A 17,058-nucleotide genomic window follows, 5' to 3' on the forward strand; every position below is an offset into this window, starting at 1 on the left:
GGCCGCCGATGCGGCAGATGAAAGTGAGCGATAAGACATTAAAAGCAGGTGTCTTTATCAACTCGCACTCGGCACGTACATAGATAGTGAATCTATACCAGACGTCGCAAATGATGCTCCCTCTCAGTCTCCCTCCTCAGAAGGACGGATTGAAAATAAGCTTTAAGAGCAAGCGGTAAAGGACGACCCATGGTGTCGAGCTTCAGCCTGCGACTCGAGTCCTAAGAAAGCTCTAAAATGAGAAGACTAAAATGTCTATGATGCTACTGAATACCGAAAAATGAAACGGGATGGCTCGAACAAACAATGGGCGCGTGCATTCCACGTCCCGAAATCACACGTCGCCTCAAACTCGTCTCCGGACGCATTTGTCGCCTACGATATAAGTCAACGCGGGAGCGAGTTCCGATTGGTACCGTTAGCTACACACAAGTCCCTCTGGCGAGAGCACGACACATTGCATCAGGAAGTGTAACCATTCGAGGCATAATTAAAGCACAATGGTATGTCGACCGCTCGTTATGGGGCTCTGTGAAGGCTCCATGAACGCCAGCATTGGGGTCATCGGGGAGCAGACTCCAAATCGATCTTTCGGCGAAGGTGCTGCTGCACAAAGAATGACTTGGCGAACTCCCTTCAGGGTTCCAATACGTCGGCTACCTTCAGGTACCGGCGAATGTGAATCCAGCAGTCGTAGTTCAATTGGTCCAGCTGCATGCTGCCGTCGTGCCGTGCATTGCACTCGACGCGTTCCTTGACCACGCCGGTCACGCGCATGTACTCGTGGACGTCGCTACGGGCCAGACACTGCTGGACGCCACTGACCATGGCCGCAGCTTCGGCCTCCCCTCCTAGAGACGCCCTGGCTCGAACGTTGTCAACGAGTACCGGGTGCTCCGAGAGGATCTCGAAGGCCCGCGCGCAGTAGGGGTCGTGGTCTCCCAACACGAATCTGGTCGCTCGTTCGACGAGACTGTGGTTACGTCGCACGATGTCTTGGGCAGCGAACATCTCGGCGTTGGCAGGTGCGCAATCGTTGATTTCGAGGCGAAGCAGGTTGTATCTCTGGGCCAGACGGGGCATTAGACATCCAAGAAAGGCCCCGCAGAAGATTTCGCCGAAGTCCTTGAAAGTGAGCTCGTGAAGACGGGGATTCGTGGCGGCACGGGCGAGCACCGGGTAGACATCATCGTCCAACTCCACCGTTGACTGCAGCACGATCTTGGCGATGCCGAGGTTCGAAGAGAAGGCGTCGCACATGTCAAACATAGAATCACGTAGAGACTCGTCGTCGCCGACGTCCTCCATCCAGACACTGATCTCAATTGCTCTCAACGCGGGGGCGTTTCTTATGTAAGTGAAAAGTGACTCATAAACGCTGTCGAGGAAGAAGTCGAGAAGTACGCTAAGTGATGTGACGTGGCTGCAAGTACCCAAGACATCCAAGGCGCTTCGGAGTTCAGTCCTGCCGCGAAGGTATCCGTCACTAAGAACGACGGCCGTCACTTCGCGACAGTCCGAAAGCTTCGGAAGATCTCGAGGTCCAACGCGATGGTCGCCGATGCAGACTCTGTGGGCGAGTCCGCACTCCCGTATCATGCCGCAGACATCGCGCAGGCCACCGTCGTGGGGAAGACTGTGCAAGGTCAATTTATGGATGGAGCGGTTGCGCGTCAGTGATCGCAGAAAGATGCAGCAGTCTTCGGTAGTGGACCACAAGATGTCCAGGACCAGCTCCTCCAGAGTTGTGTTTCTCTGCAACGCCGATGCCCAAGCATGAGCAGTGACCGCGCGCGCGCGTTCAAGTGGGTGGTGATTAATCAGTCCATCGCCGAAGCCCGTGAATCGCAGGCTCAACGTGCGGAGACTACGACTCTCGGCAATCACTCTCGTGAAGAGCGCACAGTCTCGGCTTCCGACATAAAACTCTGCCGCGAACTCGTGCAGCGTTGTCATTGCGGAGATGGCCTGCACGAGGATGGGCCCTCCTGGTGTGGTATCGAAGTAGACCGCGCTCAGAGTGAGTTTACGAAGGGTCGCGTCTTTCTTGGTCAGATACTGCACAAACCGCTCTGACGGTTGGTTCCGGGGGCCACACGAAAAGACGCAGGCTCCGACGGCGAGTTCCGTGATCGTGCTGTTATCGATGAGCGCATCGATGAGCTTCCCGGCCGTGGGACGGCTCATTCTCGTTGCCGCCACGTCCAATGACGTGAGTGCGGCACCGTCTCTTGTGAGCAGGCAATTGGGGATCGTCATTCTCTCACCGCAATGGCCACCGACATGCTGGCACGCGAATTCGCCAGCGTAGTGCAAGGACCAGAATCTGTCGGTGCATGGGTTGCGGATTGCCGGCTCGTCTATCACGATTCCGGAGACTCTGAGTCTTCTCAGACTCGACGAAGACGCCAGGACTGCGTCCAGCGGACCTTCGTTTGCCATCGAGTAGTGCAGCTCTGCAGACACAATGCACCGGTGCTCAGCGATCAGGCGGCACAGGAGGAAGATGGCCACCCGCTCGGTGTGGCTCTGTAATCGGCGGCGAATGCTTGGCACAATCACGACGCTCACTTCTCCGAGCTCGTCTCTCTTGTCTTCTGTGAGCTGAAGACCCGCGTGCCACAGGACTTCGTTGCAGGCTGTCAGGTGTCGCAGCAGCTGACAGACGCGATTGTGGCCTCGCGTGCAGTTCAGACGAAGCAGCTCGACAGAAACCAACTCGCCCTCCATGGGGAATCCTCGTTCCAGGCAGAGCTGTAGAAGTGATTGCCGCGGTGCCGACGTGGCCACTGCGTCCACCGTCTGTCGTGGGGACAGGTGTCTGTGACGGTCACTCCAATGCCGGCTGCTTTTCACACACCCGTTGCGCGTAGCCTAATCTTCAACCAATCATGGCACGCATAAGTAAGAAGACGTTTAATACGTCGACAATGTCGGGGGAGGAGGTGGAAGTGATAATGTGTATCGTTTTCTCGGTTGGTTTTCGCGATGGCGAAATTTTGAGCATGGCGTTGATGTATCGACTCGAAAATACGTGTTCTGCGCATAAGAACTGTGACAATTGCGAGGGCGAAAAAAGAGAAATAAAAAAGAAAAAGAAGAAAGAAGCAAAAGGAATTGTAGTTTCTTCTGGAAGGCGAGATATTGATAACGCTACAGCTCACTTTAAGATGTGGCGTAAGCCACGTGCGTACACGTGGGGTAAGTTGCCGTCATTGCGATTAACTGTGTGCTCGGTGGTCCGGACTCAAGGAAAAAGAATACTCTCGTCACTTCTCAAAGCGAACGTATTCGGACCACGACCGCCTTCAACTTTATCGTGAAGAAGGCTTCCCGTGCGGGAGCCGAAACGTCTTTCATAAACTTTCGTAGTCGGCGTCCGTTCTTAAAGGGACACTAAAGGGAAACAATAAATCAGTTTAGACTAATAAAGCATTGTTTGAGAAACCTGCAGGCAGTCATTTCAAGAAAATAGTTTGAATATATTAGATGAGAAAATGAAGGTCTAAGTATCAGTATTTGAATTTCGCGCCGAAACGCCAGCGCCTGTACGTCAGCGTGACGTCAGGGATTCCAAAGTTTGTTTTCGCATTTGGGCCGCGTTGGCTGAATAAAGGTTCCCGAAACTTGGCATGTTTAATATTTGGTTCCTTTAGAACACAATATAGTCAATCTGTACCGTTTTATATAATTAGTAGGCCCTAGAAGATGCCATCAAAATCCAAGACGTCACAGCCCCCAGGTGCGGGAACTCAAGTAGGCGTCGCCACCCGCATTTCGTTCTTGCGCTTTTTCTGGCTTACCAAACGTCTTATCGTTGTAAGAGTGGTGTTTTTGGTGTTGTAGAACGCTGATTTACTGATGCAGAAGAAATCACTTTTCACTTTAGTGTCCCTTTAATTGTTGTCACGTGCGTTCCCGGCCAGACAGGTTTCCATCCGATTCTCGATTTCAAGCGGACACATATTGCCGCAGTGAGCTCTCCGCATATGATCAAACACGAGGCAGTGGTACCTTAGCAGAGAATGTATCACGTTGCCGGACACGTTCGTAGCCTTGGGAACACCTGCCTGATTTCGACTTGGAAAGATGTCTTTCCGCATTCATTTTAAGTGAATTATGCCCAAAGCTAGCCTCTGAGACATAACCGAAACCTGCTGTCGCTACTAAACGTTTCTCTCTCTGCAAAACTTCGGAGAATTGCTGTGCTAACATTGACTTTCGAAGAGAAATACGGCATCATAAATTGCGAGAGTATGCTTAGAGACACAACTGCATGATCTGTGATTGCTTTTTGGCTGCCTATAGTGTCCAACTTACATGCGTAACATGGCGGCGTCTGTTTTTTTACACGTTCGAGAAAGCAGGATGCGTGATATCGCGTCGCTCGAAGTTCTAGCTGCTGTAACACGCCAGCTATCATCACGTTTTAAAATCGAAACTTTGCGAACTTCGCCGGGTTTCGTGCCCGCGGCTGCGGCCTGGCTGTCCCCTTGCCGAACAGGCCAACCAATCACAGCGGAGTACGCGCGCCGCGCGTGCCGATGGGCTCTTTGCAACACCACCACATGGCGCTCGCCTCCGCGCATCCGCGGCTGAACGCTAATGAGGAAGTAAACGCTTATTGCGGATATAATGGATTCGAATTGGGCTACGTACGTATTCGCATGCTGCCTCTGAAACCATAATGCGTTCAAGGTGTCCGTCGTACTTACTCTTTGTCAGCAACTCCGCTTCACAAAAGGCTCGGCATAATTCGTGTGCGTCCGTGCCTGTGTGCGCGTGTGCGTGCGTTTCGACTCTTTATACACTCACACAAAGCTTCGCTCTATATATATTCCAACTCGCTGAATCTGCTGCATAGTTTTTGTACTTTATTCTGAACACTACGACCAAATATAGTTTCACCGATCTAGGATGAGGCCACGCTTATTCAAAAACAAAAAGAAAAAAACAAAAAAATAAGAAGAAAGAAAAATATTGACTGCCATCGCGACCCTGCTAAAGTGGATGGCCAGCGAAGCTGTTACAAAACCGCTCAAATGCCGTCGATAGGGATATGAAATGTTTTATTGTTCTGCCTAGTCTTAGCAAGACACCGTTGTTGAGCATTACGATTCTGCACTCTTCGACGTTCATTCTATTCACGCTGCTCTTAGGGAGTCTTGGCGTGGCCCAGCCATAGCGGTCTTGCATTGAATGCGTTGCTAGGCAGGCCTGCCTTTTATATATGAAGTAAATTTGTTGATGTCACTCAATGATTCGTAAGCTGCCGCTGCCCCTTTCCCACCGGAGCAGCTTATGCAACCGTAATCTTTACCGGGACACACGTGGGGAAAAGGAACGGGCCTGACATTGTTCATAGGAACCTTATCATCCATCATGCGGTTTTGACGCTTGTTTTGTGCTTTTATTTGTTGAAATGAATACTGGGGCGCTATTCTGGACATTCCGCCAGTTTCTTCGATGCGTGACGTAGACGCGACGCGAATAAAATGGCGCTGATGGCCCAATTTTGCTTTCGTAACGCGACGCCAACTTAATTTTGCCTAAGAAACCGAAATGAAGGCACTGAACGTAAGATTCTCGGCAAAGCAAAACAGTTTTCCTCCGCAGGGAAAACAAAGCAGCTAGCTCAAAGCGCATGATTACTTCGTCGAAAACGCTTCTCGCATCCGTCGTATGCTGCGTACAAGCCGTCATCTGCTTCATTAGCTAGGATGCGTGTACCCAGGAAACGGAATGAGTCATCGTAGGTTGGCGCCAACGCGCTGGTTTTCTACCTACACATGCGGGAAGCGAAGCAAGCATTACTTAGGAAATGGCTAACAACATCACAAACTCCTAATCAGAATTGCTAAATTAGACTCTCAGATCGAACAATACGCAATCAAATTGGCGGCATAGCAGTGGACTCTGGCTTGCGAAGGAGCGCATGGTAATCTTAGCACTAAAAAGACCTGGCAATTGTTCCGGCACCTGCTCGACCCCACCACGTCTAGGACGCACATGAATGAATTGCTGCATGAACATGCAGCCGACCTGCCGACTATGTTCAGCAACCTGGCCTCCAAACATATACCCCTTCTACGCACATACCCATGCCCGACTATGCTGGTGAACCCAATGAGGAGCTTTGCAGTCCCATCACAGAAGCCGAGGTTCGCCATGCCCTCAACGAAGTGCGAACCACCACGGCACCAGGCCCAGACTCTGTGACCAATAAAACGCTTCGCAACCTCGATGAGCAATCCATATGCAAACTCACCGAGTATTACAACCACTGTCTCAAAGAGGGGGAGATGCCCCAACAATGGAAAGCAGCCATGGTGATCTTCATTCCAAAGCCGAATAAGCCAATTCACATTGATAACTTCCGTCCAATCTCTCTCACTTCACGCATAGGGAAGATCTTGGAGCACGTAATCCACCTACGCCTCTCCAAACACATCGAACATAATCACTTGTTCCCTTCGGAAATGACTGGCTTTCGCAAATCTCTTTCTTGTCAGGATGTCATGCTAAGGCTCAAAGAAGACATTATCGAACCGAGCGACGCACGTGACACACAAGCGTCGCTCGGCCTCGTCCTCAAGGGCGCCTTCAATAACGTGTCCCACTTGGCCATACTACGCGAACTTAGCAGTATAAACTGCGGGGAACGAATCTACCGCTATATACGCTATACACTCCAATTAGGCAGCGAACAATCTGGTCAGATAAGTTTAGGAAGCACTGGCACGCCCCACGGGGCAGTACTTTCCCCGCCTCCTCTTCAATTTGGCTATGGGACCTTTAGGTTTCACTCTCAAGAAGATTCCTGGCCTCCGATTCACACTGTACGCGGACGATATTACGCTGTGGATGACCGGAGGTTCTGACGGGCACATCCAAGTTACCCTCTAAGCAGAAATTGATCAGGTCGAACAAGTAGGCCACGAGTTGAATCTCAGGTGCTCCCCCACCAAACCACAGCTTACCATTCTGCCCCCCACGAGACACTTCAGGACTTCACCCCCATATATCTAACTCACGATTGAAGGGCACCCTATACCACACGTGGACAGGATAAGGGTCCTAGGATTACACCTCCAACGCAACCGAGCAAATCAGCATACCTTGCAAGCACTACAAACAACGGTAGACAATACGCTACGCCTGATAGGGAGGATATCCAACAAACACGGAGGTATTCGAAGGAGCTAATTCAGCTAATCAAGGCTTTTGTCTTAAGCGAAATCACCTTCGCACTACCATATCTCCCACTCTCTAGACAGGAAGAGGATACTGTGAATTGCTTGATCCGCAAGATAACAAAGTCACTCTTGGTGTTAAAATTAGAGCATACATACAAAGGGTGATGGCCACGGCCACACTAAATACCCTTCAAGAATTAACCGAAGCACATCCATCATCGCAATACCGCAGACTCACCACCACTGAAGTTGGGCGTGAGATCCTGAGACAACTTCATCATGATCCACCATTCAACGAGGGCAAGCGACATCAAATTCCTCCGAACATAGACGGCCAATACCACATCCAGCCCCTGCCTAGAAACATATGCATCCCGAATTTCACGTCAAACGCCGCAAACTTCGAGCCAAGGTGCTACAACGCAGCTATGGACAGGCTGAAGGAGTCTACTATGTGGACGCTGCAGCCTACACCACTAGACATCGTTATGCTCTAGCGGTCGTAGACAACCAAGGCAACACTGTTTGTTCAGCATCAGTCAAGACCACCTCGGCGGACGACGCGGAAGAGGCCGCCATTGCATTCGAATCGGGGCTACCCGATTGCGACGTCATCATTAGTGACTCTAAGGCTGCTATTCGGAACTTCAGTAACGGCTACATTAACAACTTCGCGCACTCTCTACTTGTCGCTCACCCACCAGAAAACGACATCGCTCTCGTCTTGACTCCAGCACGTCAAGGACTCCAAGGCAACGAAATGGCTCATGCCGCTGCTCGAAGATTCACGGACCGAGTGGCCGCAAAATTGGGCCTAACTCTAGAACCCAATGACTCCTAACAACACACAAATAACGACACACTCATCACATTCCATGAAATTTGCACACATTACAGACACCAACGCCTAATGTATCCACCTCTCTCTGTGCCTAGAAAGCGCCAGAGAGAAATACTGTGGCGCCAACTACAAACTCGCACTTTTCTTACCCCGCGCACTTTGCACTTATTCTTTCCCGCCACATACCCATCACCCAAGTGTCACTTTTGCCCTGTCCCGATAACAGATCTCTCCCATATAATTTGGCAATGCCCCATCAAAACTCCCCCCCCCCCCGCTGCACTGTAAACGAAAATAAACCCACCTGGGAGTTTTTAAGAGGTGATGTACCCTAAAACCTCCCCTCCTCAAATATTTACTCCGATGTATGGGAGCAAAACAGCGCCATCCCCTCGTTTCACTCCGCTGGCTAGCTGCGGGAGTATTAAGGCGACATGACGCGATTTTGCTCCGCTTAAAAATCTTGTTCTCCCGTGAAACTCCGACAGGGAGTTTTAAAAAACTCCCCTCCGCCGATACAGGTTTGTCACGTGGCGCTTCCCATGAGGCTGTGCGCCTCGCCAGCGACCGGGCGCGTTCGGCGGAGCGGGCAGTGCTCATGGCTGACGGTTTGTTTACGTGTGTGAAGTGTCGTTCCGTGGCAGCGTTTCGTCAATTTGTTTCCCGTATCTCCTTCCAGAAAGTGTTATAGGCATGCCTGAAGCTCACTATATCTCAGCTTCAAGTACATTAGCTGTGATCACTTTGCTGACAACGATGATTGCAAGAGCCACGTTTTCAAGTGCGGAAAAAGGCTTAGGTATACCTCGAAGCTGCTCACTGGCTCGTGATGTCGGCTCACGTTCTGGCTGTGTTTTCGTGCTGCGTCACCCTGTCTTGTGTTCTTCAGTACGTGAAATGCGACTTCTATGTCCTTTTGAGTGCATGCTAACAACGCCCAGTGTAGTGTTTGAAAGGACCGCGTAGCAATGGCAACAGCAGCCACTGTTTGAGCGACGACATCCGTGCTATATAGTCGCGCATGAATGGCGTAACCCAAGTTCGTTGCGGTGCTGTGTTGCCAGTGAGAAAGACCGGAGTGCAAGCAACTGTTTTTATGTATCTGTGAACGGATATCCTCGCCCGAAGAAAAACGGTGGGACATAAGTATGCGTACTGAAAATAAAGCTTCTTATTGAGCGATGTGAATCGAATTGTTATCGCGCATATAGGTTTTGGTCACGTCGATGCTTCCGATATTGCATTAACATTACGCTCTATCCGAGACACTGATTTAGACACATGCCTGCTGGCTCCGAGTTTAGGGATTCACTCGACAGATCAGCGATGTAACTCCTTTTCGCAACCCAGACAGATTGCTTGGACGCAGAGAAAGTAGTGCGGCGTATAAAATGTATGACTGCGCATTTTTCGGTGTTACGTCGGCTGCTGCGGGACATGCTCACACGTAATAATTTCTTGCTACGCTACCACTATATCGCAAAAATTTAATTTTGCTATCCAGCACATGCACTTAGTTTTTCTTGCTTACTGTATAACTAACGCACTACTTTTTGGCCGCGAACGCCGGCAGTGTGCGAAGTCGCTTCAGCACTCACAGAATGGCATGATAATTTTGAAAAAGTACGCCATTAACTTTTTTCTCACTATATTGAACTAACAGTTTTGTGTTGATTAAGGTATTTTGTTAATTTCAGAGAGGCAGATCTCGTATGACCAAGCATGTGAGTCGTAATTTTGAAAACAGCACAGCTGCTCCCTAGGCGGTTTCGGGGCACACAGTATCGTGGCTATATATACTGGCACCGTTGCTTCTTGAGTATCGCGTGTACATTGGATGTCTTTCAAATTTCTGCATTGGGCGTTTCTGAAATGTTTATGTACGTCATGATATGTGTGCTTTCATTGACTTGTTTCGTCGAATTTGACGCAATGTCGTGTGCATAATTCAAAATTTGACCAGCAGCCTCTGCATGTAAACATGTTCGCGCTAACTCACGTCGATGCCTCTTTTTATACTCCCGTTGCACCTCGAAAAAACTCCGTCAATTGCAAAGCAAAAAATAAAGAAAAGACAGAAAAAAACTCCCATAATTCCACGCAATAATTCCGCTCGTACGGAGTAAAAATTCTACTCCGATCATACGGAGCATAATAAACTCCGAACCGGGGGGTCGCTAGAGGACAAGCAGTATACTCCCACCTCGGAGTGATTTCCGTTTACAGTGTGCACGCTCAAACCATTAATTAGTAGTGAGGAGCTGTGGGAGACTGCCCTGCGCAGCTCCGATCCCACCCTACAGGACCGAGTTTTGAGGTGGGCTGAGGGGGTAGCGGAGGCCTACCACGACTGGTAGACGGACGTCTAGCCACATAATGTGATGACGGACACCTACTGGGACTGGAGTACTTAGACCTCCCTCTCTCCCCCGGCCCCTCCCCTCTCTTAAAAGGGGAATAAAGTTCATTCATTCATTCATTCTACCTTCAGACGACATACGCGACCTACCAGTGGTGATGATCGCACGTTCTAGGCCACGTTATCGCTATCTCGCGAAACGCAAGTGACTCAGCCCGACTCGACTGGCTGAGAAAGGCCGAATATCATCGAATGCGTTGCACGCGCCAGAGATATCCTCCAGCGCGACGCAATACGACGCAAGCGCCGGCGCTGCCATCTCTTGTTCACTTCGCTGGTTACTCGCACTGCGGGAGGAAACTTCGAGGTACCTTTTGATTGTGCGAAAAGGCATTAATCTTGATTGCAATAGAAATGCAGCAGCGAAAAGTTAACGTTGCCGAAAGTTTGCTATGTTCAACCAATATTATTTCATACACTCTTACACTCTAAGAAAAGTTTGCACCCTTTGGGGGCGTATATCTGCCATGCAACGATAATCGTCATCTGCCTTGATGCGTTTCCTTTCTTTAACGCTGCGAGCCCGGTACTTTCCAGTAACGGATGGCATGCGCGTTATCAGCATGACATAGCATTCCCGACAGGAAAGTAGCGGGCGCGGCGTTTTAAAGAAAGGAAACGCATCAAGGCAGACGACAATTATTGTTGTGTGGCAGATATGCACCCCAAAGGGTGCAAACTTCTTTTAGAATGTAGGCAAAGTTACGCCCTTTCGGGTGCAACTTTGTAACTTTTTTATAGCTGCATCTAGCTTCGCTGGCAATCAGAACAACTGACAGCGAACCTCAAACGTTGTGACAAAAAGTATACAGGATATGCTTGATACTTTCAGCTACGACATCGTGAAGCCTGCAGACATGTTGTGGGGTTCCAAGAGTCCGGAAGGCGTGTACACGGGCATGCTGAGGGATGCGGTTCTAAATGTAAGTCGTTGAGGCTTTTATTGACACCTCGTTGACTCAGCTTTCCAGATCAATCGTATAAATGGGCTGTCTTTCAGAGAGCGAACATCGGATTTGGCCCGTTCAATATGGAAGACTTCTTTTTCGGAGATGAACTTCTCGTCTCGGACATATTCGACTACCCTGAAATAGGAATCACGAGCGGAGTGAAAGATATTGCCACTGGAAACTTCGGCATCCTCAGCGCATTTGATTTAACCGTGAGTGGGCTTTGCTCTCATGCAAGTCCTTATATAGTTACTTGCACGAGACAAACGTCCTTAATGACCCCGTTTTAACCTTCACGCACTTAGCTGTTCACGACGTTAAACTTTGCGCTTGCCTTTATCTTTTAAAAAGGGCGTTACGTTTGCGTGACCGTGTCCGTAGCTGTAATATGGTCAATGCGCTAACCGCGGTTTATTGCAAGGTTAAATACTTGGTGAGCAAGGCTATCTCTATCGAATGATCGAATGATGTTCACAAATTTCACGAGCCCGATGGGTCTGTTACAGACGTGGGTCTGCCTTTTGATCTCGATGATTGCACTAAGCTTCATAATTCCTGCGCTGAAGCACACATCTGCCACGGCTGACGGCGAGGTTCGAAAGCAAGCGGGCAAGGTTGCATCCATCTTCTGGGCTTTGATCGGCAGCCTCTTGGGACAAGGTGGGTGACTTTTTTTTTGCTTGTATTTTTGCGACGCAGGGTAGCGTATCCCATCGCTGTCATACAGCTGTTGCGACTCTGCATGCCTCCGAGAGGCCATTATGGTTCCGTGGCTGATAATGTGCCAGGTGCCGTGCGATCGAGGGGTCCGGGGCGACGTCCAAGGGATGAGAAAAAGGGCTTATTTACAAATTTACATGATGAGACTTTACATGAACTTGCGCGACTTCGAGTAGTAGCTACAAGCATGAATAGGACCACGCGCACTAGTCAGAGCACCCGTACGACTAGGAGTTCTAGTAAGAGTCGAAGCACTCTACCACAACACTCCAGATCCACTTTTTATGCAATTCTTTTCCCCCTTTCTCTCGTTGGGGAAATTCACTGTTCTTCTTCTCGGTCAACCACAATCGTTGAACTATTCGCAAAATCCCGCCTATGACGTCGCATCGTCGCCCCGGGTCCAATGTTGCGCGTTCGCACCCGCATACGAGGCAAGCCGGGAACTTGACGTTCAATAATGTGGAAAGTTGGGCTAGCTGGTGATTAATCGTCATACCTTGCTGGTGAAGCAGTGCATTGGCACGGACACAGTGAAGACACACAAGCAGCGAGTGTCGTCTTTTCTTGTGTGTCTTCACTGTGTATGTGTCAGTGCACTGCTTCACCAGCAAGGTATGATGGGAACTTGATGTCGAAGTCGTTCCCACGTAAATCCTCGACGTCGGCTGCTTTGATCAATTAGTGGACCATTCGTGATGCTCCGCTAGATAGCTCCGATAGAGTGGTGTTCACGGTATGGTTGTTGCTTTCACGAAGGACGGTGGCTGTGGGCGCCTAGACGTCAGCGCCTTTGTTTGCGTGTCACCGTCTATGTCGGGTCCAGTCACGTGCAGGTAGGCGCTCGTCTCGCCCATCAGCTTTGGTTACGCTGGTTTAGTAACCAGCTCCCTGGTCCGGAGAGAACGATGATACATCGTGAAGGTCATTTCATAGCTGGACGCTTGCCGGTGAAGCATTAATCGTCTAGAAGGGATGCCGGGTGAACAGTGCTAAACGTCAATCGTAACAGTATGTAACAGGCCGATCACGATTGCTTCGCACGACCTGAGATTCAACGATTCCATGATATTTTTACTCCGTCCTCCACCAGTGGAACACACACATGCTCGATCACTCACGCGCACATACGTATCCACTCATATAGGCCAAGTGTATTTTACCTCCATGAAATTATTACTCGCTATGAAATTATCTCTATGGAAAAATGACACTGTCCAGATAGCTAATAAGAAAATTAACTATAATTTTTTTTATTATTCACATTAGGGCGCATGTTGCAATTCCGAAATTAAAGCCTAGTAGTAGTCTAATCACGTCTGCTTAGCAGGAATTCTAATATAGCACAACTTTCAACATATCCGTCCCCAAATCGGCCAAAATATACATTGACGTTCAAGTTAAGGTTACCCCGGAATGCTAAAGGGGGACTTATTGGAAACTGTTAACTAGAACACTAACACACCAATGTATAGCAGTATCATAAGAAGCCAACAAACAATGTTTGTATACTAATGTATTGTAGTGCAGATTAAGGAGTGATGTATTGAAAGTTGGGGGCAGCCTTTGCATTTCTGATAAGCAAACGTGACTTAATTTAGCTTTGTTTCAACTTCTCAATTGCAAGATGTGCCGTAAAGATCACATTTAAAAAGTTGATTAATGAATATTTTTAATTAGCTACTGTTAGGATTGGGGGCTCAATCCCACCGTTCGTTACCAGTTGTCAAGATTGGAGTCGGGCATGAATTAGATGGTAGCTGGCCCATGCCGTCGTCCAACTTATCCACGCTGAGGGCGCACCTCAGCAGGCCGTTGTTAACACCCCCTGGACATTTGGGATTTCTTATTCAGGGAATGTTCATTCTTCCATAAATGCATCTGCAAAGGCGGTACAGCGTTATCGCCTGCGTCTTTTTAAAAATCTGTTCCAACTATTAAAAAAGAACATTCCACCAGAACCCATCTCACCATGACTGTTGATATTAAGGCGGGTAGTATTCAAGCAACGTAGCGACCCACCGGATTGCTGAAGACGCTTTTATCGACAATCTGCAGAGGTCATTATGAGATTTCCATTGCTTCGGGTTCGTTGCCAACTGCACATATGAGGGGTCTATGGATGGCGAAGCAGGACACGAAATAAGTGCTTTAATATCGGCAAGTCCCCAAACAAACACATGGTCCGTGACCCTCCTGTTGGCGCTATGTGTACAAAGTCTTTGACGACAGTTTGGACACCGAACGCCTATTTCATAAGCTCCGGAAACCAGGCACTCACTGGTCTGGATATATCGACATTGAAGTACAATTGGTATCTTCTACTGGCGTCGTTTCCGTTCTTCTAGCTCGGGAGCTGATAAAGCCCTCTTAACTGGCATGTCCTATACTGCAAGGGATGCGCTGTAACCGGTTATATCGCCCTCCTCCTCGTCAACCCTCGTCCTATTTTTTTTTAATGTCCACTGCAGGACGAAGGCCTCCCCCAGCAATCAACAATTACCCCCGTTTTACGCTAGCTGATTCCAACTTGCGCCTGCAAATTTCCTGATTTCAGCACCCCACATAATTTCTTGCCGCCTCCTTGGCATCCGTTATGCAGCTCTAATTGTCCATCGGTTATCCGCCCTGCATATTACATGGCCTGCTGAGCTCCATCTTTTCCTCCTAAAGTCAACTAGAATATCGGCTATCCTCGTTTGCTCTCCCATCCACACTTGGAAATAATTGTGTGGATATACTGGAAATAAACTCCGCAATGAATGCAGAGCCATCATTGATCACTGAGTGTTCCGGCGCATGCCTTCTACTTTCGCCATGATGCCTGGGCGTATGTCCATTCGCGGTCCTTGAGAATGCATGAGCTAATAATCATTATTATCATCATCATTATTTAAGGGACCTAGTCTCGCGGCATTTGTCTCTTTCCAACGACCGGCTCAAGAGTAGCGCACACATATCTGCCCTGATTGCCCAGAAAGTCTGCCGACAAGTGTGAGATAGGTGCCGCTTTAAGCGGAGGCCAGTCCGTCAAATAAGTCAAACCATGTGGGCCTGAGACTATAATGCAAATATGAGCTGCTATAATGTATGAAAAGCGAGGACTTTTTTTTTCGTTCGTTCATTCGGTTTTCTTTTTTCTCTTTTTTGCATTAGTGCACTTTGTGGCGCTGAAAGTTCAATTAGCCGTTAAGGTGGCAGAAATAGAAAAAAAAAAGTTGCAAAACGGTGAAGCACGATTTCAGCTATTCGGGCATTTTGAGGCTCGATGACAGACGAGGACAATAAATTGTACGCACACAAGCGCTAATATCAAACAATGGTTTCATTCGAGACATATGCATGCATATACCACTCGTGCGGAAGCAAAGGTGTCATGAGTGCATTACGTATACCATTATATAAAAAACAACTGTCTCACTTTTTGGCAATGCTACAGCAAAGGCGTGTTCACGCTCACACACTCGGTGTGTACATTTGCACTTTTCGTTGCTTCAATAATGAGGCTACAAGGTCATATCTCTTTTTCTCAACACAGTAACGAAATTCTGAAAAAAAAGCTCACAACCACACGAGCTGCAGTGTCTTACCAAAAGAGAGCGCGAAGTGGCATCAGAATGAGGCGCAACAATACTGCTTGGGTGCGGACGTACATAGCCAGTGCGTCTGAAGAAGAACATGAGCATAACTGGTCACGTGATTGCAAGCGAGACCGATCGAGGAACATTTCAGAAAGAGCGAGAGTGTAACAGCAAAACGAAGTACGTACTGTGTACGAAGTACTTCCTCCGCAAGAAATCGGAACATTAATTTAACACCATAGTTCCAGCGCACAGAGGTGCAGAGACCGCGGCAAATGCAGAGGCGTCAGGGGGCACACCGCTTCTGAGCAGCGACGATTGTGGTTCCTGCAAAGCAAAAAAAAAAGCAAAAATAAAAGGCACTCGTCGCTTCTGGGATTCGCGGGCCCAGCGTTAATTGTTCAGCTCGCTCGCTCCCCGCACACAGGGGAGTGTAACGTTTGTCGGAACGTAACGTTGCGTCCCATTTCTGCTAGTAACAGCGCAAAATATAGACAAGGGACGAGACAAGAAGACACCACAAGCGCTGACTTTCAACAACGTTTATTCCGAAAGAAACACGGCTTTTTATAAACATTGCCCTCATGTGTCGCAGTCACGTGATCGCACATCATGTGAAACAAGCACTTTTTTCTTTTATGCACTCAAGATAGCGGTTGCACGTGCAAAAGCTCAAGTTCTTTTTTTGTCAATAACAAGGACGGCGTGCTAACGCATTGATCACGAAGTCTGGTAATCTCGGCTGCCTCAATTATCTCCCGGACCAGCTGGTCATTGTGTTTCTTCAGCACTTTACAGCGTCTAAATTCTGCGGCGCAATCTTTTGAGGGGCAATCCCTGATATGTATGCCTAGATTCCTGTTAGCCTGCTCGACGCTAAGTTTATGTTCCTTCAGTCTCTCATTTGTGCATCTAGAAGTTTGCCCTATATACCTTTTTCCACATTTCAGAGGTATTGAATACACAACGGCTTCTGCGCACTCCACAAAACGATTCTGGTGATTAGTCGTGCACCCTTCCTGGTTTATCGGCTCTTCAGCATTGACGCGTCGGCAGAGGCTTTTTAGTTTTTTCGGGGCAGTAAGCACTACATTGACTCCAGCTTTTCGCCCAATCTTTTTCAGGCGGTGAGATAGGTTGTGCACGTATGGCAGGGCCACGGTCCGTCGTTTTTCTTTTGGCTTCTCGCTACCTGGCTCGCCATGGGCACGCTCGAGTTTTAGGTTCTTGCTCATTTTTTCCGCAACGGACACAAGAAGGTGCGACGGGTAACCAGCCCTAGTAAGCCGGTCAACCTGCCGACAAAAACTTTGTTCCATTGCGTGGATGCACGATTTTTTGAGCGCATTTG

At 48.8% G+C, this 17,058-nt stretch overlaps 1 protein-coding gene across 4 annotated transcripts in view; it reads left to right on the forward strand.

Moving 5' to 3' along the window:
• LOC139054161 (glutamate receptor ionotropic, delta-2-like) overlaps window positions 1-17,058 on the forward strand; it is a 105,763-nt gene that overhangs the window by 80,664 nt on the left and 8,041 nt on the right. For all 4 annotated transcript variants that reach the window (XM_070530791.1, XM_070530792.1, XM_070530793.1 and 1 more), the window contains 3 exons: window positions 11,289-11,379; window positions 11,457-11,618; window positions 11,913-12,066. In XM_070530791.1, the coding sequence (XP_070386892.1) occupies window positions 11,289-11,379; window positions 11,457-11,618; window positions 11,913-12,066 (407 nt within the window). The remainder of the gene's footprint in view (window positions 1-11,288; window positions 11,380-11,456; window positions 11,619-11,912; window positions 12,067-17,058) is intronic.

This window comes from Dermacentor albipictus, chromosome 1 (genome assembly GCF_038994185.2).
Source record: "Dermacentor albipictus isolate Rhodes 1998 colony chromosome 1, USDA_Dalb.pri_finalv2, whole genome shotgun sequence".
NCBI classification, from domain to species: Eukaryota; Metazoa; Arthropoda; class Arachnida; order Ixodida; family Ixodidae; genus Dermacentor; species Dermacentor albipictus.